The following is a 26,465-nucleotide window of genomic DNA, read 5'->3' on the forward strand; positions in this document are numbered from 1 at the left end:
GAGCTCCTGTACTGCATGAGGGTCCGCGGTCAGTTCCTCAGCTCCACATCAAAAGCTGCACAACCACACATGTCTACAACCCCAGCATGGTGAGGTGGAGACAGGCAGACCCTGAGAGCATGCTGGCCAGCCAGCCTAGCTGACCCTGAGCTTCCAGTTCAAGAAATCCTGTCTCAAGGCAATGAGGTGGAGACTCATCCGGTGTGTACCACATGGGTATGTATACACACACATACCACACAATACACACATCTCACACCAAAGGGGGAGAGGGGGGAGGGAGAGAGAGAGAGAGAGAGAGAGAGAGAGAGAGAGACAGAGAGAGAGAGAGAGAGACAGAGAGAGAGAGAGAACAGGTTTTGTTTCAAAGAAATTATTAAAAGGTGATTTTTTGAATCAACTAGGAGAGTTGGGATACATGGATTTACTATTACATAACCTTGCAAGCTTACTGTTTTTGTGAGTGATAATACCAAATGGTGTTGTAAATGTTTTGAAAGAAAAAGCCTATATCTTTTTAAAAGATGTAATTCAAATTTTATAACTTTAATTTAAAAATGAATTTCAAGGGCAGAGGTGCATATTGCCACGTACATAAATGGAAAGGTCATATTGAAACTGAAATACACTGAAGTATACTGGGGAAGATAAAGTCATTTCTTGAACTTGCTTTATGATATTTCAACAAACAGCTGCCATTTCAGTGAAAAGCCAGTGTGAAGGTCCAAGGAAGTCAGTCAGGACCTCACTGCTGCATCTGGGCAGGCAAGGGTTCAAGACTCTGGCTGGAAACCTGCACAAGAAATGAATGTCTCAGATCACCATGGCTCCAGCCTTGTTTTTATTCTAGGATATTTACATATAAGTAATGTACCCACATCTAAATAAGAACATGTATCTCTGCCTCTCATGTAGCTGCTGAGTGTGCAGGTGGGTCTATGAAACTGTGTTCCATCATGTAAGAGCAGGTGACATTCTGTCAGCACCCAGAGAAGCTTCAGATTCGGGAGCACTTGGGCTTTTCAAATTAAAGATGCTAGCCTGTGCTGTTTACTGTTCTGTGTGCTTTAGGTTTTTTTTCACAATGAACATATTAAGAGCTGGGGAACATATCTCAGTAGGTAGAGTACTTGCTGACGGTGCATGTTCGGTCCCCAGCACAGCTCTAATCCCAGCACTGAGGTGGTGGGACTGGGAGGACCAGAGGTTCTAAGTCCTTGGTCATGTTCTGCAGCAAGGAGAAAACAACACTGGGATATAGGAGACTCTTTCTTTAAAAAACAAAGCAACACCGGGCAGTGGTGGCGCACCCCTTTAATCCCAGCACTTGGGAGGCAGAGGCAGGCAGATCTCTGTGTGTTAGAGACCAGCCTGGTCTATAAGAGCTAGTTCCGGGACAGCCTCCAAAGCCACAGAGAAACCCTGTCTCAAAAAACCAAAAAAAAAAAAAAAAGTTAAAAATTCAGTTCAACTTTTTAAACTAAATAATAGAAGGGAGTGGTTAATCTAAATAATAGAAGGGAGTGGTCTAAGTGAGGATGAGCCCAAAGTCAAGCTGTGATCTCTAGATCACTAAGCTGGCGATCACTGGAGCAAGCCGCCAGCTTCCACATCTTCTCTGTGTGTGTGGAATCTTGCTTGTAAAACTTCTGCTGGTCACTTGATACAAATTCAAATGGAAAGCCCAAGTCGCCTGTGCCTCTGACTTCTGAAAATTCCGTGCTTCTTGACATTTCTTCTGTTGCCTCTTGAAGTTCAATGTGAATAGCTGCCGCTACTTTGGGAGTGCCTGATAATGTCTGTCACAGTGCAAGGATGCATGTCTCTCTGGTGACATCTAAATGTTGATCGTGTAAATTCTGCAGCAACACATAATGTATTTCAAAAGCATGCCAAGTAGCATCAAAAACATTTCCCCAAATCTGGGTTTAATCTAAATGTCAAATCAAACTTAAAGGAAAACAAATTATAAAGTTTATTTAGATGACTTCAGCTAATTAATTTTCTCCACTGATAATATTTTGAACTTTAGACAGAAAGAATGTTAAGTGCTTAATGTCTGCTGTTACTTGGAGTGGCTAATTTACAAAGCATGTTGACTGCATACATGAGGAAAAAAAGTAAGACAATTTCTATTTTGGTACTAAGTGTAAATTTCTAACATTAAATAAAACTATAGCGTTTTTATTATGCAAGTATATATAAATTTTAAATGTTGCCATCTGAAAGCTATATATCCCTCTATCTTCCTTTTACTAACCTATAAGATACCCATCAACTCCCACACACCCTTCTGATGTCATGATTTAAGGTCCTTGTGTTCCTTTTCCAGATCTTGTATAACAGACACCTTTGGCTGCATCCTGACATTTATATCACACATACTCTTTCCTTCAGTGCAGCTTGATTTCAATCAGGTATCATCTTTTAAAAACCACTGTGCCACCGGGCAGTGGTGGCGCATGCCTTTAATCACAAAACTTGGGAGACAGAGGCAGTCGGATCTCTGTGAGTTCGAGGCCAGGCTGGACCACAGCCTCCAAAACAATACAGAGAAACCCTGTCTCGTAAAAAAACAAAAAACAAAAAAACTACTGTGCCTTCAGGGGAGTGGCCCCACCACTACTAGTAACCAGAAATGCTGTTGATCTTAACCAGCCATGCCAGTCTTCTCACCGTTGATTGACTTTGGAATGGCACATGAGCTTGGGCCTGAGGTACTTTCTTTAGCCTGAAGGGAACCTGTAAAGCAAAGAACATCAACCTAACATAATCTTATCAGATTTGGGCCCCCCTCACACCCCTTTTAGCTCATGGTTTCTTTTTTTGTTTTGTTTTGTTGTTGTTGTTTTTTGAGACAAGGTTTCTCTGTATTGTTTTGGAGGCTGTCCTGGAACTCGCTCTGTAGACCAGGCTGGCCTCAAACTCACAGAGATCCACCTGCCTCTGCCTCCCGAGTGCTGGGATTAAAGGCATGTGCCAGCAATGCCCGGCTTCATGGTTTCTTAAAATACTGAACACTTAATGTTGACATTTTAGGCCCTTTCAAGTTACTTGCAGCTAAGAGCTCTCAGTGTCACATTGTCTGGACAGAAATTCAGGTGAACCTCCCAATCTATTATTTATAAGCCATTTATAACATTGACAGAAGATAAGTGTGACTCTCCTAAAACAGCTCATCATTGACATTAAATCAGGCAACACTTGATATGATGTCAAAGGATCCTAACGGTTCAAATGTCTGGAAAGTCAGAGGTATTACAGTGAAAAGGGCTGAAGAGAAAAAAAGCAAGAAATGTAGATGACTGTGCCTTGGTTACCTATTAGAAGGAAGGGAGGGGAGCCATCACACATCTCAGTTTTACACATAATTATCCCCACTGCATTTGGTGGCATGACTAGAAGATGTCAGCTGCTACCAAGAAAAGATCTTCAGACTCTGCTTAATTATGAGACAAGCTGTACTCTTAGAAAGGCTGTCCAAATTACTAAAGCTCTAAACACATCCCCTAGCTGGGCTGACCTATATATTTCATGACATGGTCCCGCATGGTGCATATAAGCAAATGACTTTGAGGTTAGATATATCGGTAAGGAGACCCTAATCAAATTTCATACCTGAAATGGGCAAGGAACTACCTTCAACAATAGATCTTCTTACCATAAAGGTGAGAATATGACCCTTTCATGTTACCATCAGTGGGCAAGGATGTAGCATCCTGGTTGTTTCACTTTTTATCTTCTTTCCACTTCTAAGTTTTAGAAGGCATACCTGGACAGAGAAAAAGTAGGACTGACTCAGTTTCCATCGTCAGAGGAGTAATGTGAAGATAATGTGTTTTAACTCTGAAAACATCTGAGCTCTTCAAAAGAGAGGGACTTTATAATTTTTAAATGAGAATAATGATATATTTTGTGTAAAAGAGTTATATGCTTGGCATGTGATATTTACAGCAAAATGATCACAGCATATGTTTGTTTAAAGTGATCTGGAGAGTAACATTTAATTTCTGAACATGGCCCAGCACACAGTAGGCATGCAGGGACTGGTTGAAGTAGTATTGTTAGGCTGGAGAGATGGCTCAGCAGTTAAGAGAACTGGCTGTTCTTCCAGAGGACCCGCGTTCAATTCCCAGCACCCACATGGCAGTTCACAACTGTCTGTAACTCCAGTTCCAGAGGATCTCTGATACCTTCACACCAACACATAAAATAAAGTTAAATAAATTTTTTAAAAAAGAAGTATTGTTAACTCGTAGCTGGGGGTGGTGTTTAAAAGGAGGAAGGCATTTCTTATTTATTCATCTGAATAGGGAGAAAAAGCCCTTTCTCTCTTCCAAAACTTCCATGTAAGTTTAAAATCTTTTTGCATGCTGCAACATTAGAATAAATTACCTTCTATTATTGTCTGACTTTTTTAAGCTAACAATTTTTTTGGACTGGCAAATATATTTTAAAGCAGTTTCTACAGCTAAATTAAGCTTGATAATTACGTGTAAATTGAGATGTGAGTGGCAATTCTATTTAAACTCTGAAATCCATTCTATACTTGCCAGTATTCTTAATACAACATTTGAATTTTAGAAGAATCTGAGTGGAGGTAGTTAGGCATAGTTGCTTGCTATGGAAGCTTCCATGGACTTATTTCATAGATTTTTTTGTTTCATTTTTTTAAAATCTTGTAGTAATTCTAATAATTCAATGTAACTTTCATTAATAGAAAAGACGTTACAAGGCCCATCTGAAACCATACAAAGTACATTTCATTTTACTCTGACCCACACAAGTACTATTTCTTAAAAGGCTTATCAAATCCAAGTCTTTGAAAATGCATACAGTGTAACAGATTTTTTAAAAACATGATGGAAAATATATACCACCCAGCTAAACACTCTCTTGATTTAGAATCGAGGCCTATATGTTTCTATTTCCATAGTGACTATTGCTGTGGAATCGACATGTTTTAATTTAGATATGAAATTATAAACATCGTTTGGAGACAGAATTTATTTTCTTCTCTTACAATTTCTGAAAATTGATCAGTCTAAGTGCTGAGCAGAAGCAAATCCTGGAGCCAGACTGAGCAAATATTGGCTTAAGGGTCATTCACGATGAACAAAAGGTCGGTTGTGTTTGTTTGTTTCCCAGAAGTTACAGATTCTTTGAAGCCTCGAGAATAATGGAATTTTCATGCGGTCCCTAACCAGTGCTCCGCTGAGGTGTCAAGGTTATGCTGACATCTAGCTGTCTGTGAAGCAAACATCAGGATAATTAATAAGTACAGATTCTACTGACTTTAAAAAAACAACTATATTTCTGTAGAAAAAATGGAAATAAGACATTGCATGCATATTAAGTATGAACAAGTGTAGTTGGGGTATAACTCATATTTAGGCCAAAGAGACATTAGCATCCCAAGCTCTAATGAACTGGGGGGAAGCACATTATTTTCACATTTTACTCTTTTCAATGAATTGTGTTAAGCTCTGCTTCCCGTGTGCTGATGTCCACCACTGGAGGGTGAACAAGAAGGCCTCCTGGGCAGAGTGATGCAGAAACCCTGCAGGTGCTTCAGAAGACAGCGGAGAATGCTGGGTTGGTAGAAAAGGAGGAGGACTCTCATGTACTCAAAGAGGGCCTGCTTCAACACAAAAGCAGGCACGATCCCAGGCCTCAGAAAGCTGAGAAATGTGGAGCAGTCGTTGAACCCAGCTAGCACAGAGGCAGACTCCATTCACACCTGGCAACCTTATTGCAGCTGCACATTCTGGGAATGGTAGTTCCCATGTGTAATCCCATCTCTAGGGGGCTGTAGGAGAGAGGATCATAAGTCTGAGGTCAGCCTAGGCTACACAGCAGAACCATGTATACCTGTGTGTGTGTGTATGTGCATATATATGTGTGTATATACATAATATACAAATACACACACATATATGTATATATGCAAAAGAAAGACAAGAGCCATATTCATCATCATAAACCTGAACTGCAGCTTTTGCTTTAGGTGCATAAGGTTCAAAAACCCAAATCAATTCAACCTCTCCAATTCTTTCTGATTGCTTTCTGATTTCCTTTCTTAAGAATGGAGAAAAATTGAAGGCTCATACAGTTCAGGGATTGCAAGAACTGCCCTACTTTGAGAAGCTGGCTCCATAGCCTGAGACAGAAGCCTCGAGTCGGAAGAGGAGGGAGACTGCAGGAAAAGACATTATTTTGTTTAATTGTTAGATTCATCAGCAGCATCAATAAAAGGCTACAGCCCAGCAGTAGGTTTCTCGGGGGTAAGTACCCTCTGAGAGTCCCCAGGGATCTAAGATTTGATGGCAGGAGTCTAGTACACTTTTCAACGGGGCTGTATTTAGTATCTTCATTTAGGTCTTCTCATTCCTTGCTGAGAGACTCGGTGGAGGCTTGCTGGGACTCAAGGGGCCAGGAAGAGCGGTGAAGCATGTCAGAAGGGATGACACAGCCTTTCATTCAGTACACATACATGTGAGACAGTATCCTGGGATCCAAGAGTGAAGCAGGAAGGAGCAAAGAGTCGAAGGCTCCATCTTCCCAAAGATCTTCATGCCCTAATGAACTTTATACATCAGTTTGATGCAGAGAGGTAGACAATAAGTAAAGCCACAGAGGGTAGTGGGGAGCATTTGTGGGAGGAAGAAGCAGAGGAAAAGGTGGAAAGATGATTTGTTTATTTTCTAGGAAAGTGTCATAGTTGAGGTAGAGGGTGAGATATAAGCAAACACCTGAAGAAGATGAGAAAGGGGTCTAGAGGAAAACAAAACAAGGCTCACACAAAGGTCCTGAGGCAGGTACTTGCTTACTACCAACGAAGCCAAGGAAGCCAGAATAGTTGGAGTGGAATGGAGTGAAGAGAAGTAAGTGGGTAAACTCACAAGAACTTCACAATGTGAAGGGATGGGGAAGGGCTTTGTAAGGACCAGTAAGAGGTTTGCCCTGAGTTATCAAGAGTAACACTCTGGAGGCTTTTGAGCAGTGAAATGATGAGATCCAATCTTTCTAACAAGTATTTAACGAGTATCATGTACAAGAAGGAAAGAGGGAAAAACAAGAAAAAGCCTAAGTACTTGAACCCTAAAAGATTAGGTGAGAAGAATACATGGGCAAGTTTACATCCCGCAGGCGTTCACAGATGGAGGTAACATTTGATAGAAGCATTAAAGAATGCAGAGGAGCTAAATGCAGAGTCAGAGGGTGGGAGAGGGACGAGAACATCAGGCAGAAACAAAGGGATGCGGCTTGTTGCAAGGACTGAAGCCAACAGCGTGGCTAAATCTCAGTGCAGATGAGGAGTAGGAGGCAAGAGACTGGAGCCAGGGGCTGGAGACGGGCTGGGCTGCCAAAGAGACTGAAATATGAGACTGGTGACCCAAGACAGAAAAAATGTCAGCCACCAAAGAAGGCATGCAGATGAAAAAGCGTTCATTTCGGAGAAAAACAAGTCCCACTGAAAGGCGGCAGAACCAAATTCCATGTCTGGCAAGGTCGACAAGGGGAGAAGACATCACAGGGAGGAGGACAGAGCAAGACATGGAGTTCAGTGACCTTCAGGAGGCTGCTCAGCCAGTCATAGATCAGGCCAATAAGAACTCGCTGGGAAGCTCTGTTTTCCCTGTTGAAATATGGCGTGTGCCTAGAAGGTTGGGAAAATTAAAAATAACATTCATCGTAGTCCATGAACATAGCAAATGCCAAGTAAACTACAATTATCATGATAAATATATATTCTGTTCATTTCAGTTTCTACTCCCCAGTCGAGAGCACAGGGCATGTATCATCTCCACTTTGAACTTTGCTTATCATTTGCAACTCAAGATTTTTTTCCAAAGAAGAGAAACTTTATTTTATTCATACCTTAGAATTGTTCAGTGTCTATAATGTGCCAGGCACAGAACTTGACACTTGACACTCTAATGACAGCACACCCTTACATTACCATGTTATTCACAACACATTCTTGGGGAGCAAATTAGGAAAGAACAAGGAGATACATTGCCTATAATAGTACAAACGAAACAAGAACATAGACCATGATAAAGGCAGAGAAGAACCAAGGAACTGTAACACAGCTTGTAAGGGGGAGAAATAAGAGCCCAGTCTCCCCAAAGGTCTTTAAAAGCCAAATCTGGGCCAAGAGCTACTCAACAGTGTTATTCAACTCTGTCATTTCTAGGAAAGTCTTTTATAAAACAAGCAGAGCAGGAGGCAGCCACAAGAAGGAGAGGAGGAGAGAGAAGGATGTTAGGGCAGAGCAAAGAAAATGGTATATACAAAATAGCAGCAGTTAGCAGATTCAAACTCAGTAAGAACTTAGGACTCAGAGAGCCAGGTATGAAGGTTAGTGGTCATCTATCCAGCCCTGAGGTAGCTGAGGGAAGAGGATCTGAAGCTTGAGGTCTGCCTGGCTTACATATTAGAAAAGACCTTATGTAAAAACAAAACAAACAGCCTCATGGGAAGTGAACTCCCAAATGTCTCCTCCGTAGCAGACACATAAGTTCCCAGAGGTAGAACTTACACGCCTAGATCCAAGGCTATTCATCCCCCACTATCTCCCCAGAAGTCATGCAATGGAACTGCCGTAAGCTCATAGCCACTCATGAGTTCTACAAAGCTTGCCTCCTGGGATGTCATTGCAAACATCAGTCCATTGTTCCATCACAGTATTTCTTTGCAGGAGATAGTCAGTAGTCTTATGTCAATTTTATAGATTTGAAAGAAAACCATAGAGACTCTGTGTACCTTCTCAACATAATCCTAGACCTACAATTTAAATCCCATGTTTACTCTGCCTCACTCGAACAGCCGACTCTGCTCCAGCTCTTATCCCTGGAGAAACCCCACACACTTTATTATAGATGTGTAAGATACGGGAAATTTATGTGAGAGAAAAGTGCGGTCAAGAGGAAGATTCTACTGAAGCCATGCATTTTCATGAGTCAGACACAAGCATCAGGCAACTTCAGCTTCCTGCATCTTTCCCCTGTAAACTGTGCTGGCGCTGAACTTAACAGCACCTGCTAGCTGTTATAACACAACCCAGCTGGTGCTAACCTGTAAAGGATGGATCCTGTAGGGTAAGGTCTGCGAGACCATCTGAAGAGGAATGAGCACACTTCACAATGTTCAAGGTTGAAGAAGTAACTGGAAAGAAACTCTGAAAGAAGTCTAATTCAAGAAGCTGTTGTTTTTATTTCCCAATGTCTCTTGAATAACAACAGGACAATGTAGTGTATTGTCCTTGCTTTAGAGCCTTAGCTATCAGGAATTTCAGTGTTTGTGGACCTAAAGCCTTTCTTCCCTTGATAACCACTTTAGTTAGTATGTTTCTCCTATTGCTGCCTTTGATTCCCTGTTTGTATGGATAAGCTTATGGAATGAGTGTGTTCTGAGAGGTACTGAGGAAATGCATTTTTGTAAAGCAGAAAGGATAAAGCTTCTTACTCCAAATGTGTACTCTTCAATAATCAAAGCAAAAAGCTACGCACAAGGGTGCATGCCTAAAATTTCAGGTATTCAGGAGACTGATAAGAAAGAACATTACAAGTTCAAGACCAGCCTGGGCTACATAGTGTGTTCAAGGCCAGCCTGGGAAACTTAGCACAGCTTGGAAAAAATAAAAGCAAAAAGGCTGAGATTGTGGCTCAGACACAGACTGTTCAACTGTACAAGGTCCTGGATTCAATTCTTTTGTGGGCCCCCAAAAATATAAAATAAAACAAACAAAAGGCTTTTAGTATCAACCCCTGAAACCAGACAGACTTCAGGGTTTGATGCCATTCGATTACTTCCAGAGTCTATGAGCAAAAGGGACCTCAAAGCCCGCCTCCACGATGACACACTTCCTCCAAGAAGGCCATGCCTCCTAATTAGTGCCACTCCCTTTGAGGGCCATTTTCTTTCAAACCATCATACCTCCCAAAGCCAAATAAACACATGTAAGAAACATGGAAAGTGTAAGTTCTGCATCCCTGAAGATCCCCAGATATGATTCAGCTCTGCAGAAAATGTTGGGAAGGTGTGTGTGTGTGTGTGGTATGAGTGTATGAAGTGTGTGTGTATGGTGTGATGGGGAGGGCGAGAGGTGTATATGTGTGAAGTGTGTATGTAGCATGTGTGTGATGCTTGCATGTGAGCATGCAGGTACAAGTGTCTGTAAAAAATGCAAGTTAGAGCAAGACCCTGAGCATCTTCCTCTATCACTCTTCACCTTATTGCCTCCAGACAAGGTCCCTCACTGGATGGGAGGCCCAACATTTTGCCTATGCTGGCTGACAAAGGATCACAGCAAGCCTGATTTAAGCGCATGCCCTCTTGCTTGTCCTCCTACCTGTTGAGCTGCTTCCTCAGCCCCAAACTGTGATCCTAAGTTTTATATGTCCCATTTCAAAGGACAATAACAAGAAGATGAGTCATAGCTATACAGATGCCTGTTTCAAATCTTTCATTTTAAGGCAAACAAACAAACAAACAAACAAAAACCTCAGGATAACTGTTCTAGAAAATTCCGTGGAATGGCATAAGGTTGCTTGAGAAGACAAGGGAAAAATGGCAATAGCAGATTTGGAAGTCAGCGAGTATGAGTGACAGGCTGCTCCATGTCTCCTTGGAACAACTTACCTTCAGTTATTTACAGTTAATCACTCTACTCAAGGGTTCAATTCTGATAAAGCATCTACCTGACCTACTTAGAGTCTCACCTCCTTCCCCGGCCCATGAGAATGGAATAAGAGGGCTTTGCCACACAGTGACAATACCCTGTGTTCAGTGAGAAGGGCAATCAAGCAAAACCAGAATGCTCAAAAGCCAGAAGAAGGGACACTGGAGGCTGGACAGGCAAACACAAAACAAGGAAGCCATCCTGACAGCTACTGAACTCAGACACTCTCAAGCCAGCACAAGGAGCTTGTGTAACAGTTCACTATACGGTCCCTCTCCCCTGACACCACAGCTAGGTCTCTGACTTCTGTGACTGCAGGAAGTGTGAGGGAAAGAGTGGTATCCTGGAAAGCTCTCACCCAAAAGTCTGTTAAGAGTCTCAAGTTCCTAAGACAAGCAACCACCTCCTTGTGGAAAATATGGCCTACCCAATATAACTGTTAAACAGTCACATTTAAGTCAAGGATGTGTTGCTTCGGTGATTCCATCTGGAGACTTGGCTGGGAAATGCATGGTTGGAAAACATGGCAGCAATATCTCTTTCTATAACATTTTTCACTTTGATCAATTACCATTCCATTTGATAGGAAAATCGTATGTGGGTCAAAGGCCTACGCCACCAGCTGCCCAGGGGTGTTCATTGCTTTTTGTTGGAATTCCTTAGAAAAATCCTTTTCTGAATTCCAAGAACATTTAAGTTGGACCCATCAATGGGCAAGTTGGATTGTGGGGGAGGGAGAGTTGCTTTCAAAATTAAATGCAAGTGGGTCAATTTGCGGGGATAATTGGAAGTTGGTCTGATGTGTCTTAGTTCTGAGGTACACCAGGGGCTTTAATTGCACCAGAATAGATGGTACCACCTATTTCAAATAGCCTATCCCAGGGCACATTCCACCTGGCCACCATATTTTCTTGTCTTCCTGGTGTTCATCAAACTCTGAAATCACTTCACGTTTCCTGGTTTTCCACCCATCTCCCGCCATCAGGACGACAATCAACAAAATTGAAATCAGTCTTTCCCACCATGCCTGGCATACAGTAGGCCTTTCAGAAATACTTGTTTTATGACTGAATTCCTACAGGGTGATTGCTTGCAAGACTGGATTGGGCAGCCATACAGCTGTTAGGAAGGAGCAAAAGCCAGCTATGGTGGCACACAGGCAGGGTTATACACAGTGAGCTTAGTCAGCCAGGGTTGCATAACAGAATCAGTAATAACAGCACACGTTTTCACTTCAGGGCTATCTGCTCCCATAAGCATTGGCATAGAGCGGTCAACCCAGTGGAGAAGGATCTGCTCTTGTACTTTATTTGCTAAGCAACACTGTAGTCCTACTTGCTTCAATGACCAAGTATCCCAATATTTGAGTGGTAATAATAGTAGCCATAATTAGTGTGAGGGTAAGAGCTGCCATTGTTTCGCTAGCCACATGCCAGGCGCTTTCCACATTTTATGGCATTTCAATCATACGGCCTTCTGAATATTAAATATTGGAAAGACAAAGCAACCACGTCTTTGGTATGTTCTGAAAAATCACCCACAGCTGGTATCATAAGAAGCTGATGAGTGTTTAAATCAGCTGATCTGTGGAAGCCCACAGCCCAGGACTGTCCCTACCCCTGCAAACAGGTAGGCTGGAGGTAGGCTGGGAAGCCAGGTCACAGTTGGTAGGGTACATCCATTGGTCTCAAGACTTTTCTAACTCCAGAAGAACTACCTGTAGACGTTCATGGATCTCAAATACAAACCAGTCACTAACTCTGGAGATTCTTCAGCTCCCAGTGATAATAACCGGAATTAGGGTCTGCAATGGTTTCCCTGTCCCCATGCATTCTGGTTTGGTGGGTGTAACCGTACTCCTTTTACACAACAGAAGCCCAGGTCTTAGGGCAGGCAAGCCTCTAGCTCACAGTCCTGCAGGCACAGAAAACTAGGCTTCCCAGTCAGATAAACTGATACAAATACACAACCACACTTACCTATAAGAAACATGGGGCCTTTCGAGCTCAGTGCTTTCACTCTCTCTGCCTAAGGGGTTTTTGTTTTGTTTGTTTGTTTTTGTTTTTTAAAATCTCCTTTCCTCTGGAGTTAACACCTGTTTCTCTTTAACATCTCAGGAGCCACTCTTTTGGTTTTCTCAGGGCTCTTCGAGTTTAGAGACACTATTAAATACTTGAGAAGTCTACCCGGTTAGTTACACCAAGGTCTAAGGAGGTGCTGCATCAGATCTTGATTACCCACCTCTCCTCTTCGCTTCTAGTACTCTCTCAATTCAGGAAGATCTTCCCTAACAATGTAGCAAGCAACCCAAGTATAAAGTGTCTGCCGAGGGAAAAGTCCTGGATAGGACTCTCTCACTGGCCCCCTTTGGCCAGCTGCTCAGTCTTGAGCCATTGCCTGTGGGTTGCTGTGCTCTGATTGGCCAAGCCTGGGTCACATGCCAAGCGTGGCCGGATGGAATAGCTCCCACCTTAACCATATGGACTGAGAGTGGGGGGAGGGGTGACTTCTCCAAAGGAAATGTTGGATGTTGTTACCAGACGGGAGAATGATGATCAGCAGGCAAAAATAACAGATGCCCACTACACACACCAACCCAGACTGCATTCAATGCCCAATTTTGTCTTCATAACCACGTAATGGGTGGGGATTTTTGTTGCATGTGTTTTTCTCCTCTACTAAACTATAAACTCGTTCAGGTCGGAGGCTGAACCCTCTTCTTTGTAAACTTAGAACCCAGTAGAAAACTAGAAGCATAAGAAGCAGTCTAACCTGGTTTACTGAATGAATGATCAAATGTATTAATTTCAAAGGAGTTGTCGCTATCTCCTTTTGGAGGCAGCATCAGGGTGAGTTGGGAGAAAGAACACAGATGCTAAATCACTGGTTTTCAAACTGGAGCCTGGGAAACCTCCTGCACCAGAGCAAAATGCGGATGCCTAGGCCACCAGCAACACTGGCTTAACTGGGCATCTCAGTAAATAACGTGGAGGCAAGTGTAGCAAAAACTATGTGTGTTTTTTATGTACATGTGTGTTAGAACCCTGGCACCGTATGAGAGTAAATCTCATCTCCATTGCATTCTGGCTATGTGAGCTAGAGTGGGGGAGGGGGTCACATACCTGTTGAACACCTCAGTTTGCTGCTCTTTAATATGGGGTTAAGAAGTATGTGTACACTTGAGTGGTAGGGCACATGCTTAGAGTGCACTGATCTTCATAAATAAATTAGTTGATAAGTAAACAAGAGGCAAAAACAAAAGCTACTATGTCTAGTGAGGAGTCAGCACATTGACCCATGTGGTTTCCTTATAAAATGCTGGGGTTTTACCATTGGAGTCATTTCTGGTAGCATGCCTGTAGAATGCCCGGTGTGCACCAGCTGGGTGCTGTTATGAAGATCCTATCATGTGTCTAACCATTTTGTCCTTACCACAGACCTGGGAGACAGGTGTCCTTAATATGTCCATTTCAAGTTTTGCACTGCTCGCATTTGTTTTGTGTGCATGTGCCTGCTCACATGTTCTAGGGTGTATGAGGGAAGGTCAGAGGACAGCTGGCAGGATTCAGTTCTCTCTTCCAAAGTGCAGTTTCCAGGGATCAAGCTGGGCCATTGGGCTTGGCAGCCCTCAACATGCCCGTTCTGCAGATACAGAAACAGGTATTTTTAAAAAGTCATAATCTGGTTGTGCAGCTGAGGCAGGATTCAAACTCAGCTATTTTGATGTCTCCATCACTTTGGCATCAGTTCCAAGGCTCCTAACTGTATACAGTACTTTCTCCTTAGAAATAATAGTGCACAATCCCCTAGGAAATTCACTAACCATTAGGAGGCACAGTAAAGAAAACTCTTTGAATACGAAAAGGTCCAAATGAGACCTCTGATTTAAAAGGATTAAAGAAGGAAAGGATGCAAGGCCAGTGGTCAGATCTGTAGCTCAGTAAAAAGAACAGTTTATCCGAAACTTGGTCTGGCTACAGCTGAGAGTCCCCTTTCTTTTTTGCTCCTAGCGTACCCTCTAGGTTCTGTAACACCTCTGTGCTTTGACTGTTTTTATTTTGAATTGCTATATTCCTTGCTTCTAGACACCAATGTATTTCTCTCCATGAAGCATGAGCAAAACCTGAGGTGCAAGCCAAGCCCTTAGAAATGTGATAGCTGTTACCAAGGATCTGAAGGAAAGTAACAAACCTAGATTCAAGATCAAAACGCTGCACTCTAGTATCTGGGGTGGCACCCATCCTAGTCAGAGATGGGAAGCACAGGCTTTGCTCTGGGGTGCTTGCTGCGAGGCCACCCTGAGAACCCCTTCTCACCTGTGGATTCTGTTCTGGCTCTGCTAAACACGGTGTAAAGAACCTTCAAGCATTCCTGCGCTAAGGAGTGCCTGGATGTTGCCCATGTTAGTGAACATGTATCCTGTCTCATACAAACATATATCCTTGACCTACTTTGTTCAAATCAGGAAGCATTAAAATAAGACAGTTTCGTAAGTCCGATAAACAAGGACGAGATTTGGTTTTAAACACTCCAAGACCTACTCCACAAAGCCAAGTGTGAGGACGTCTTCCTCAGGCAGAATCGGGAAGCCTGTCAATAGGACTGAGAATTCTGAATGACTGCTAGGGGAAAGGGATGTAGGTCACCTTAACATGCTTCTGTAATGGAAGATACCCCCAGAGGCCAAGCGGGATCTTAAAGAGGGAGGTAAATGTCAGGAGCTAATTATCAAATTAAAAGAACTTTGGGAGGTACCCCTCAAGGCAGGCCGGTTACATTCTCACTCCCAGAAGAAATAGACAGAGTGGGGGATGGGCAGCAAGAGGTTTAGCTTAGCACCTGCAAAGGTCCCTGAGGGGAGGTTCTCTTCTGTGGCGAGCCTCCTTTTCACTCAATTTCCTAACTCTTGGCCTGTTGGGTTCTTCAGACTGTCTGTCCACTGTCCAGCAAGGGGCCTGGCCGTGGCTCCCTTTTCTGGAGCTACGCACTTTGATCCAGTTTTGAGCAGCCCCATTTCAGATTGGCCTTTTTATGTTTGATATAAAGAATAGTTGTTGGCCAATTTCATCTTTTCATCGCTGTTCTCTAGGCCGGAATCCAAGCGGCTCGTCAGATGCTCATTAACTCCCCCTTTGGCTCTTTCTAGTGTGTCTCCTAAGCTCATTGTGCCAAGAACTAACGCTTTCTTTTACACGACTCTCTTTCTCTGCTCCATCAGGGAGACAAATTACTTTCCAAAAGGGATCGCCAGGGATGGTTTAATGAGAATTTCTTTGGGGCTAGGCATGGAACGCAATGTAGTTAACATTCGGTGGACTTAATTGGACTTTTCTTTTCTGCCTCTTTTAAAAAAAATCTGAAGCTATCCTGTTAATCTCTCATTTGTAATCAATTGTGTTGACTAAACAAAAGTCTAGGTCGTCTTTTCTTCCTGTCCCAGACAATCCTTTGTTGCCTCTAAATGCCTCGTTCTTGAGTGATCCTGGTTCTGTAGATGGGCCCGATTGTTGACAGTTCATTATTGCGCTTTTGTCCACTTAATCTTCCTTGCTGTGTTTTGCATGTGCATGCCTTAATGAGCTCCGTTGGCAATTAACATGTTTCTGGGAGCAAACTGGTTGCTCAGACGTTTGAGAGGGAAGTGCAGGGAAAAGGGCAACGCAGCTGCCTTGAGGTTGTTTATTTCCCAGCGTTTTCTCAAGACTCTGGTACCCTCTCTGGCAGCACCCCCCCTCCCCGCTCTTCCCTTCCCCAGCCCATTTACCACAGGCACACCTGACATCCTACTGCTCTAAGGTCTGGCTCAGGCAGCCCGCTGCTTTCTTGTGAGCCAAACAGCAAATTGGGGCCCCATGTAAACCCTTTTTTGTAGCCAAGGCAAGCGCATGCAGAGTACCCCCCAAAATGTATCTGGATGCTGGCACTTCTCTGTGTCGCTCTTTGTGGAGAGGAACCTCTAACCCGCCTAAGGCAATAGGACTGTACAATCTGTTATGTACAAGGCTGTGGCTTTGGAAGAAGGCTTTTTTTTTTTTTTTTGAGTCTTGCTGGCAAGATTGCTGAAGTGTGAGCAGTCATGGACAGAACAAACATCTTGTAGGGGAAAAGATAATTGGAGTCTTTTTTGTGTCTATGACAGGATTCCCTTCCCCCGCAATTTGGTTTTTTTAAAATATTTTTTTCTGGGTGGCCTCTTCAATTTAATCAAGGTTAGGATATTAATATGCAAATATACCTTGTTTAAGTCATTTATTAATATTGAAAACTCCAAGTCATGCAAACAATTTAATATTAAGGAGAAAAAAATGAGAGCAAACAGCCTGTCACCCACCAATTCCGATGCATGAAGCTAAGAAGGAAGCAGGCTAAGATGGTCACAGGGGGAGCCAGGGGCTGGCTACACAGCAGGGGCTGTCCGTGGAAGGTGCTTAGTAACTCAGAAGGGTCTTCTCTTTTGAGGTGAAGGAATCCTTTCCTGGATTCCACATTCCACACCCAAACTAACTGACCTCTTCAACCAGGGAACGACTCCCAGCTGGAGGAAGGCAGAGCTGATCCTGGATTCAGAACAACTGTTTACCTACAATTACCGTCAGATGTGAAATACCACCTTCTCAGGTGCCTGCGAGTGACAGGAGCTGGTGTGAAGGTTAAGTAGCAATCAAGTTAAGAGAAACCACCTCAGGGGGCTCAGAATGTGAGGGGAAACCCCACAGATTCACCTAGAGTCAGGGTACCTCTTCCTGGCAGGAGGGAAATGCCATCTCCACCTGAGTTGTATTTCATTTCTTCAGAGTTTGCAAGGAAACAATCTCCATAGCACTACAACACTGCCAAAACCTGAAAACACATTTCTCCAGTTTGTAAGATGGGAGATCCTTTTGTGAAAAGTTAGAACAGAAGACTTTCTCAAGGTTCTATTGCTTGGTGGTTAAAAAGCTTGCCTTCTGGATGCCATGCTCCCTCTTTAATTTAGCAGTTTTTCTTAAGACAACACTTGACCATGATTGCTGCCTGCAGGGCAACCCCCACCCCTCACCCTCTACATCAAGCATCTATCTGCCTTTGTGTAAAAAATTTCCTGAGGTATTTAAGAAGATGTGTTTGACGAGACAGGACAGGCTCATGTGAAAACAGAAGAACAGGAGGGGAAGGAAGAAAGAGGAGCAGGAGGGAGGGAAGGAGGATGAGAAGAAGAAGAAGAAGAAGAAGAAGAAGAAGAAGAAGAAGAAGAAGAAGAAGAAGAAGAAGAAGAAGAAGAAGAAGAAGAAGAAGAAGAAGAAGAAGAAGAAGAAGAAGAAGAAGAAGAAGAGTTTTGATGGAAATGACTGTTACAGAGCACTCGGATGGTCAGGAACTGAGTGGGGTGTAAGAATGTCAAGCAATGTTAACCAAACACTTTGAGAAGAATTGGGGGAGTTGACTTCTCAAACTCAAGCAGTCTCCAGGAGCAAAGTTCATTTTCTCTGTGGCCAAGTCCTTTTCACCTCTTCGGGGTTTCCTGGGATTTATCGCAAGCATAGAGAGTTGGAAGTTAAATCTGCCTGCTCCTGTGGGTCCCGATCTCTTCTCAGGGAACTGCAGCCAGAACAAGATAACATTTAAATTCCCTCTGGCTTCCTCGTCCCCCTCCCCTGGCTGCGCCTTCCCAGACTTGAGGGAGGAGGAAGGGGAGGAATACAAAAAAACGAGGACGCTCTCCTTTCAGGAAATGGAATTCTAATGTACGCGTTCCTATTTCTGAATCGGAGGTACTAAAAATACCCCTGTGACAGCCTGAGGAAGCTGTCGCTGTCCTCTGTGCAAACAAAATCGACAATTCTCCTTCTCAGCGCAATGGGTCTTCGGATTGGGACAGAAGGGTTGGCTGCGACCAGGATAGATCTTCACCCTGGCCAGGAGCTTCTCCAGGCCACAATCCTGAGACTGCTTTCCATCAATGAAAACTGAAGGAAGCGATGGTCTCTTAGAAGCCCGGACTTTGGATCCAAGCCCTACCTCCCCCTGGAACCCTGGGCATATCGTTTAGATGGTCTTTGCCTCTATTTCTTTCTCCGTAGAGTGGAAATAATACACACACACACACACACACACACACACACGCACACACACACACTCTCACACACCAGCTTGCAAATTGTTGCTAAAGCTGCTGGTTGGGAAAGAAAGCCCTGGAAATAAGAGGATTTTTTTTCCTTCTTTCTCTCCTGGTAGAAGTCACTGGTGGTCTCAGTAATGAGTGCCTACTGTATACAACACGTTGGGCTAACCTTCTCTCTTCACTGTCAGAGTTACCTGAGATTGCCCTTTGCAGTAACCATCCTTCCCTCCAAATAGCCGCCACCGCGGTGGAAATCTGGGTGGGGTCAGCACTCAGCAGTCCTCGCCCCCCTCAACGCGGCGGCTGCGTGGAAGAGCACTCCCGGGCCCCGCGCCTTGTTTTCTCTGGTGTAGCAGAACAATGTTCCAGAAGACGTGGGCTGAATCACCGCGCTGATATTAAAAGTGTGGAGGGGAGTGAGGGTGGAGGGAGGAGGCCAGGCGCGACGCGCCAGTAATCCGAGCTCTTGATTATCTAGATTCGGATCAAACGGGGCGGTGGCGGCCGGCCCCCTCCTGGGAATGATTAGATGATTAATGTAATGCTGTTTGAAGGGTCTCTGTTTTCTCTCTTAATTTGGGTCATTACTTAGAAAGCAAGCGTGAGATCATTTCATCAGTGTGCATGGCGGCAGAGATAGCTATTGAGGAAGTGGGCTAACTGCGTGGTAATCAGGACCGGGGAGGACACGGTGGCCAGCTCCGAGAGCTGGGCGCGCCCTCCCGCGGCAGGGTGTCGCGTGCGTGCCGCATTGCTAGCCCGGACCTGGAGCGCAGGCAAGGGACACCAAGAGCTCGCCCAAGGCTGGACAGCGTCTAGCTGCCGCTTCCAGGCGAGGCTCGGATAGTGTCAGCGCTCCTCAAGCCCTGGCTTTTTCCCTGCACTTCGTGTTGCTGAGTTCGGAATACCCAACTGCCACTCCACGGCAGCCAGACACTTTGAACCCTTCCATTTTCTTTTTCTCACCCACATAAGAAGCCCAAGTATCTGCTCAGTCACCAAATAAAACCTTGGGCTCTTGATGGAGGTCTTTTGGCCCATGCTCCTGGGTGCTTTAATATATCAGACTATCAGGAGTACGGGGTTAGCTTTAGCTTGGCCCTGGTGTCCCAAGGAAGTCACACTTGGGAAAGGAAAAGCTATGAATGCCTACTTCCACCTCCTTCTTTGGATTTGCTGAGCTGACTTCGTGGCGAGGGGGTGGGGAAAAGAAAACGCGCACTAATGGTTCTGTTTATTGAGTCATATATGTGTAATAATCCGTGTTCGCTTGTACAGGAGAGATTACAAGGTTGTGTGAAGACGGCTGGGGCATCACGCTCTTCTAGGCGCTCACGGTGACAGGCTGGGATTAAAAACCGGCTGCCTGGAGAAGCCGAGGCCTGGAATTAAATAGGTTTCAGCTCACTGCATTTAAATACGTTTCCTGAATGTACAAAGGTGGGAGCCACGCATTTGCTGCTGATCATCGAGGACACGTTTAACTTTCCCAAAAAATATGCTGGTTTCGATAAATAGATTTTAGCCTCTCTGCTATAGTTTTTTTCTTTTAATTTTAGAAATAAGTTTATACGTGTGATTTGCTTGGGTTGGTACAGGGCAGGAAGGAAAGGCAAGGCAGGAGCTCTCAGCTCTGAACTGTCCTGGCCAGGTCCTTTGCAGAGGGGGCGGTGGTGGGACCCACGCTGTCATGAAGTTTGCGCACATGTTTCTTTAAGTCAAAGTTTCTGCAAAAACCTTTGCCGCAAGTGGCGCACGTGAAGGGCTTCTTGTCGTTGTGGGTGTGCATGTGAAAGGTGAGGTTGTAGACCTGGTGGAAGGCCTTATTGCAGATGGTGCATTTGTACTGCTTCTCGCCGCTGTGGGTGAGCTTGTGGTTCTTATAGTTCCCTACAGGAGAGCAAAAACAGAAACAAAAAAAGTAGGGGCTTGTCATGGAGTGAGGCGTCCCGCCTCTGGCCAACTCCCACCCCTTGTCTCCCACCCCTCGGTCCCTGCAGTGGCTCTGAAGGCGATGCTTGACCAGGCGGGCGCGACCTCTCCAAACTAAGAAGTTGTCAAACTTCGTCTGCATCAAGGCCCAGCCGCTCAGTAAAGGACGGTGGGCCAGTCTTATCCAGGCTGCCCGAGCCCCTGCCCAGCTCTGTATAGAGGCCCTCGAGGCGACCCTCCCGCCGAGCTCTGCTGCCTGGGAAACTTTTGTGCAGCCTAAAGAGGCAGCAGCGGGTTCTTCCAGCTGATGCCTGGCTCCAAGAAATCCCCATAAACATCTAGGCTCTGTAGCTCAGTTCTTAGTCCCCTCACTCCCAAACCCCATTTACTATCTGAAGACCCCAAGGTACCTTGGAAATTGGGTGGAGTCCCAGTCTCTGGGAGCACTAGCAACCTGCTCCCCCCCTCATCTTAAATTGTTCCCAGGAGGAAGATGCTGCTTAGATTCTTTTCTTTCTTTCTTTTCTTTTCTTTCTTTTTTTTTTTGGAAAGGGAAATACTGCTTACAAAAGGAAATTCGTACTGAAAGGCAATATTCTCTACGTTTTCTACTTCGTTTCCTTTTGCCCCTTTCCGTAATTTCCAGCTCCAAATTTCGCCCACTCCCACCCCCTGTCAAGCCTTAATCTACTAACCTAGCCGGGAGAGCCTCTACCTACATCCGGCACAACCCGATTCCAAAGAACTGCCGCGCTCCAGCCTGGGGCTTTTGTGCCGCCTCTAACTACCCACCTCTCTCTCAGCTCCCCCCCCACCATGCCATCCCCGCCCCTGTGACCCTCTCAGCCCTCGAGGTGAAATGAAGGAGTGCCTAACCTAGTGCCTTACCTTTTTGGTGAAAGCCTTTGCCGCAAAATTCGCAGACGAAGGGCTTGTAGCCCGCGTGGATGCGGATGTGCGTGTTGAGTGTGGAGCTGCGATTGAAGGCTTTGCCGCACTGGTTACACTTATGTGGTTTTTCCTGCGGAGAGGGGCGTGTGTACTGTAAGGCCGAGACGTCGGCAACACCTTGAAGGGACTGAGCAGCCCCCCCCCCCCCACCAAGGGTAAGGAGAATCCAGCATTATCCATCATCGCTCAGACTAGGGCGGAGGGTGCACACCGACCGGGCCTGACCTAGGGGCCACGTACCTGGGTGTGGATAATTTTGTGTCTGCAGAGAGTGCTGGCCTGGCGGAAGCCTTTGCCACAGACTTTGCACACAAACGGTCTAGCTCCGGTGTGGACAGGCATGTGGCGGGTGAGGTTATAGTGAGCATTAAACACCTAAGGAAGGATGAGAGCGGAACTTGTGTTGAGTCTGCCAAGGGCCTAGAATCAGCTCGGGAGGCCATAATTTACCTCCCCCAACCAACCACCCCAACCGAATCCCGAGTCCTTTTGTCAACTGGGTGAGACTGACAACAACCCCATTTTTCAGGAGAGGAAACTGAGGCTCAACTAGGTATCCAATGGAGTACGCAGCTATAGGTAAGCTCCTGAGCTTGAGAACAAGATGCCCAAGGCCGCCCCAGAAACCAGGTGGCTACTATCTCCCTCCCCCAGAACCTTAGGCCTCACCTTGCCGCACACCTCGCAGGTGAAGTTTTTGGGTTTGCTGTCAGTAGAGCCCCCTGGTAGTTTGTTGTGGCTCTTGACTCCTCCTCGGTCGGCGGTCAAGGCTGAGTTCTCCTTCAGCACTTGCTCCAGCGGCGCCGGCAAGCGCTCCTTATGGGGATAGGGAGCTGGATGGGGGAACTTGTCCGCAGTCAGGCTGGCCAGTTTGGCGTTCTCCAGCAGAAAAAGCTTGGGGTGAGCAGCCAGGGAAGTGGGGGCCTGTGCGTTGAGGAGGCCAGAAGGGAAAAGGTGGCTGCCGAGGAGCTCCGATGGTGGGTAAGCAGTGGAGTCCAGGTAGTTGAAGTAGTAGAGCGAGCCGCTGGCCGGCAGCCCCACCGCCTGGTTGATGACCTGCGGCTTGATGACCCTGCCGGCCGGCAGCGCAGACGGCGCAAGGCCCAGTTCGGCCTTGCAGCACACGCCACAGTTGGTTTTGCACAAGCCGCTGGCGCCGCACACTGGGGCCCCCCCGCCGCTGCCGCCTCCTCCACCGCCGCCCGCCCGGAGGCTGCTTTTCCAGAACTCCGAGTAACTGAGCAGTGTCTTGGACGGCACCTCGTAGCCTAGAGGCTGGAGGGGGATCATACAGGGCAGCGGCGAGCAGAGGTTGAGCAGTTTCTTGCTCTGGCTGCTGTCGGCCTCCAGTGCAGCAGGCCGGGGCTCAAAAGGCGCTCGGGGCTCGGACGTCTTGGCCATGATGCGCTCGATGGAGAAGGCTAGTGTTTTAGAAGTGGCTGGTGACGCTCCAGCGCGCGGGCAGGCCGGGGGCACCATGGTCTCCAGGGAAGCTGAGCTGGCCATGGCGCGCGAGGCTGAGCCAGGCTGGGCCAGGGCACAGCCTCTCCTCTAAGTCTGCATTCCGGAAAAGGCAGGGGGGAAACCGCAATTTAATAAGCACCTAGTCGGCCCGGGTCACCCATTTGCATTCAAATGAACAGAGGCAGAACAAAATGCACCCAAGGGTACCAAATTACCTCCCATTAACCCGGCGCGCAAAGGAACCCACCAGCCCCTGCCCTGGGACTCTGAAAGGGGGAAGAAGGGGGAGGCTGTACAAAGGAAGGAACAGGGGGCAGAAGAAAGGAGTCTCAAATTAACACTCCCCAACCCTTCCCTGGATCCAGGCCTCTGCCACGCGTGCGGGGAGCTGGGCACTGAAAGGGCAAAGTTAAAGCGGACCGGGAGAGCCTCCTCGCTTTTACCTCTTTCCCCCACCTCCAAGGAGATGCGTTCCGAGCCATGCAGCGTGTCTCTTCTGTCACATTTTGATGGCAAACATCTTCCCCTCCGCGTGAGATCACTGTCTTTTACATTCAGCTGACATCACATGAAGTCACTTGAAGTGGAATGACATGGGCGGCGGCGCGACTCCTGTTGAGGACCCTGCGTTCCCCCGCGCCTGCCGGCCGCCGCCACCGCCCCTCAAACTTTAAAGGAGGCAACTGGCGCCCGCGCTCCCTTCGGGAAAGTGCGAGCGGTTTGCGAATCGGGAAGGAGGGAAGAGAGGGAGGGGGGAAGGGGAAGAATCGTGATGGTTTTGCCGGTGGAAGGAGGTGGGGGGAGCCCAAACCCAAACCTAGGCAGAGTTCCTTGCGTGATTCACAACTTTGGGGGGCCTACAGGTTTAGGGTACTCGGGGAAGGCGGGGTGTCCCGGACGCACTATCTCAAAAGGCCCCTGAGTGTCCGTCTAATCACTGAAGTATCCCTTAGCCCTGCTCTGCTGAGCTGGGCACTGTGCTAATAAACTGCCATTTACCTACGGAGCCGGCGCCAGCCCCGAACACGCGCAAATGATAATTACCTCATTAGGATGTGGCGCATGGACGCGGGCGTCGCGTTTGGAGGGGGGAACTTGTTAATGGGGAAATATTAATTTATGCAAAAGCAACGAGCTCGCCTTGGCTGGCGTCGGAGGTCGAAAGAGAGCTCCCTGCCGCCTAAGGACGACCTCGAAGAGTCCGGAAGGGCAAGGCGGCGCTCCGGGGATCCCGAGGACCTGGGGAAGGGTGGGTGCGCTGGCAGCCCTCTGGCCCGCTTCTTGCCTGTGGCTGGGGGTGGGGAGACTTGCCCCGAGAGCCCTAGGGCTGTTTGAGAAGCTAATCGATCCGAATTGCTGATTTGTGATCGGGTTTGCGAGGCAAAGCCGGGCTCGGCGCCTGGTTTGGGGCTGCGTGCGGGGAGGATTCGGAGGGCAGCTCTCCCGCTGTTGGGTACTTACTGTTTGTATAATTGAGAAGGTCCAATCTCCACCTGTTTAAGGAGCAGATTGAAACAGCAGAACCTCCCCTGGATCCTATTAAAACGTTTTTCCTCCTAAGGCCATTCAGTCGAACCAATTTTCCGAAGTGATTCATAGAGCTGAATTCTGCCAAGGCAGCTCTTTCACTTTTAGCCACTAAAGCACCGCGTGGAACCGGGTTTTGTGTTTTTCTAAAATAAAGAGAAGGATTATCAGAGGGGAGAGGGAGGGGGCCTGAAGCGGGCGGGCAAAGACTTAGTGTGGCCAGAGGTATAAGCAGAGGGAAGAAAAGGCCCTTTTCTAGACAGGCCCCAAGTAAGTTCGGAGGAATTCAGCGTTTTTGTGCCTAGCGCACAAAAGCAGAGCGCTCCGCGCTGGGTTTGGAGGGGCTGAATTCATGTTTGCAGACCATTCCACCTGCGTATCACAACAAACTGCTCAGAGACGCTCCGGCACTTTCAACAGGCCGGGTGCTCTTGGCGACAACAAAAGTGGTCGAGGCTGAGGGTTCTGATGGGGGGGGGCGGGTGACTAGCTAGAGAAGGAGAGAATTAGGTTTAGGGGAGGAGAGGGGGGAGTGCATGGGGTTTTTGAAAACTTTTGGCTGTTTTTGTTCGTGGGACAATTATATCTTGCCGGCCGGCTTTTGCAAGACCAAGAGCTTTGTAGCCGCAACGGCAGTTTAAGAGGATTACGGTGGGTATAATATGAGCAAACAGGGTTGAGGGTTTGATAGTCAATTCCATCTCCAGAGATACACCATCAGCGGAGGCAGGGAAAGTGCCAGTGAAGGCAAACCATCTCCTTCTCTGTTCCAGGCAGACTTTGCCCCAGAGTACCCATCTGACTCCAGGCCCCTCAGCCCCAGGGAAAACTGCCCGTCAAGGGCCCAAGGGCAAAGCTTTAGTTTAGACTACAGACAGATAATATCCCTTTCGTCCAAGAACTTCTCTTTCCTTCCACCCACCCACCTATCCAACTGTGGTCCCTCTGACGGCCATTTCAGACCAGGTGCGGTTGTGGCAGAAAGAGAAAGGAAAAATGTAGTAGGGAAACAGGGGACAAAAAAAAAAAAAAAAGCCTCAAAGAAAAAGTGACAGTGGAAGGGAACTATGGTAGACTAATAATCTCATCCTGTCAAATTCTGAAACTGCTCCTAAATTCAGCACTTATGAGTCTGTCCTTTAAATATTACCCTACACACACACACACACACACACACACACACATCTGAAACTTCCAGATATCAAAGCTAGAGTCTTGCCCAACTAGAGAAGAATATTTTAAAATAGCCCATGTAATTTAAGACATTTCACAGAGACTCCATTCCACACCCAATGTCCCCCATCTTTATGTAAGTGACAAGCTTATAGATAACCCTCCTCCCCCCTTCCCCCAGTAAACCACTCACCCCAGCACCTGCAGTCTCTCAACCCTGAATTTCTACCCCGACTTTCCTGTGGAATCCTGCTCGCCACCAGCCTTGCACCTCAACCCGTTTCCCAAACTGGGCAATTGTTGGTCTCTGCAGCAGCTGAAAGATATGCTGGTATGAACACTCCATCAGGCTGAAAGGCTTCCAAGGGCTTCCCGAGAACCTGCCTCGCCATCATCCCTCCTGCTTTTTGTGGCCGCATAAGCCATCTCTCTCTCTCTTCCCAGCATCACAAAGCAGTGCTACCTCCACAGAAAGAAAACATTTGGGTAAAAACAAGTTGCCCTTAATGTGCCTTTCTTTCCAAATGTTGGGTGAATACACTGGCTTTCTTGAAAGTATTTAATTAGCTTCCACAAACTTCTTCCCTTGCCTGCAGATTATATTGAAGTGGAGGGTTGGAAACTATTTTA

General features: G+C 46.4%; 1 protein-coding gene and 1 long non-coding RNA gene across 6 annotated transcripts; both read right to left on the bottom strand.

Annotated features, from left to right (window-relative positions):
* Positions 1 to 525: 525 nt before the first annotated feature.
* LOC110342080 lies at positions 526 to 13,096 on the bottom strand. 4 transcript variants are annotated; one of them, XR_002384072.1, is made up of 5 exons: positions 12,929 to 13,096; positions 5,024 to 5,248; positions 3,662 to 3,772; positions 2,677 to 2,742; positions 526 to 793 (listed from the first exon to the last, which is right to left on the bottom strand). It is a non-coding gene; the product is annotated as an uncharacterized LOC110342080 (long non-coding RNA). The 4 variants fall into 4 exon arrangements; XR_002384071.1 differs by having other exon boundaries at positions 12,667 to 13,096; XR_002384069.2 differs by lacking the exon at positions 5,024 to 5,248.
* A 6,920-nt stretch (positions 13,097 to 20,016) lies between these two features.
* Positions 20,017 to 26,269, bottom strand: Fezf2 (FEZ family zinc finger 2). 2 transcript variants are annotated; one of them, XM_005076390.4, is made up of 7 exons: positions 26,029 to 26,269; positions 24,597 to 24,808; positions 23,579 to 23,834; positions 22,341 to 23,228; positions 21,912 to 22,046; positions 21,609 to 21,741; positions 20,017 to 20,678 (listed from the first exon to the last, which is right to left on the bottom strand). In XM_005076390.4, exons 4-7 carry the CDS (start codon positions 23,175 to 23,177, stop codon positions 20,416 to 20,418), a joined length of 1,368 nt encoding a protein of 455 aa, XP_005076447.1. In that variant the 5' UTR covers positions 23,178 to 23,228; positions 23,579 to 23,834; positions 24,597 to 24,808; positions 26,029 to 26,269; the 3' UTR covers positions 20,017 to 20,415. The 2 variants fall into 2 exon arrangements, with proteins under 2 accessions (XP_005076447.1, XP_040603512.1); XM_040747578.1 differs by having other exon boundaries at positions 23,579 to 24,808.
* Between the last annotated feature and the right edge of the window lie 196 nt (positions 26,270 to 26,465).

This window comes from Mesocricetus auratus, unplaced genomic scaffold (assembly GCF_017639785.1).
Source record: "Mesocricetus auratus isolate SY011 unplaced genomic scaffold, BCM_Maur_2.0 Super-Scaffold_100006, whole genome shotgun sequence".
NCBI classification, from domain to species: Eukaryota; Metazoa; Chordata; class Mammalia; order Rodentia; family Cricetidae; genus Mesocricetus; species Mesocricetus auratus.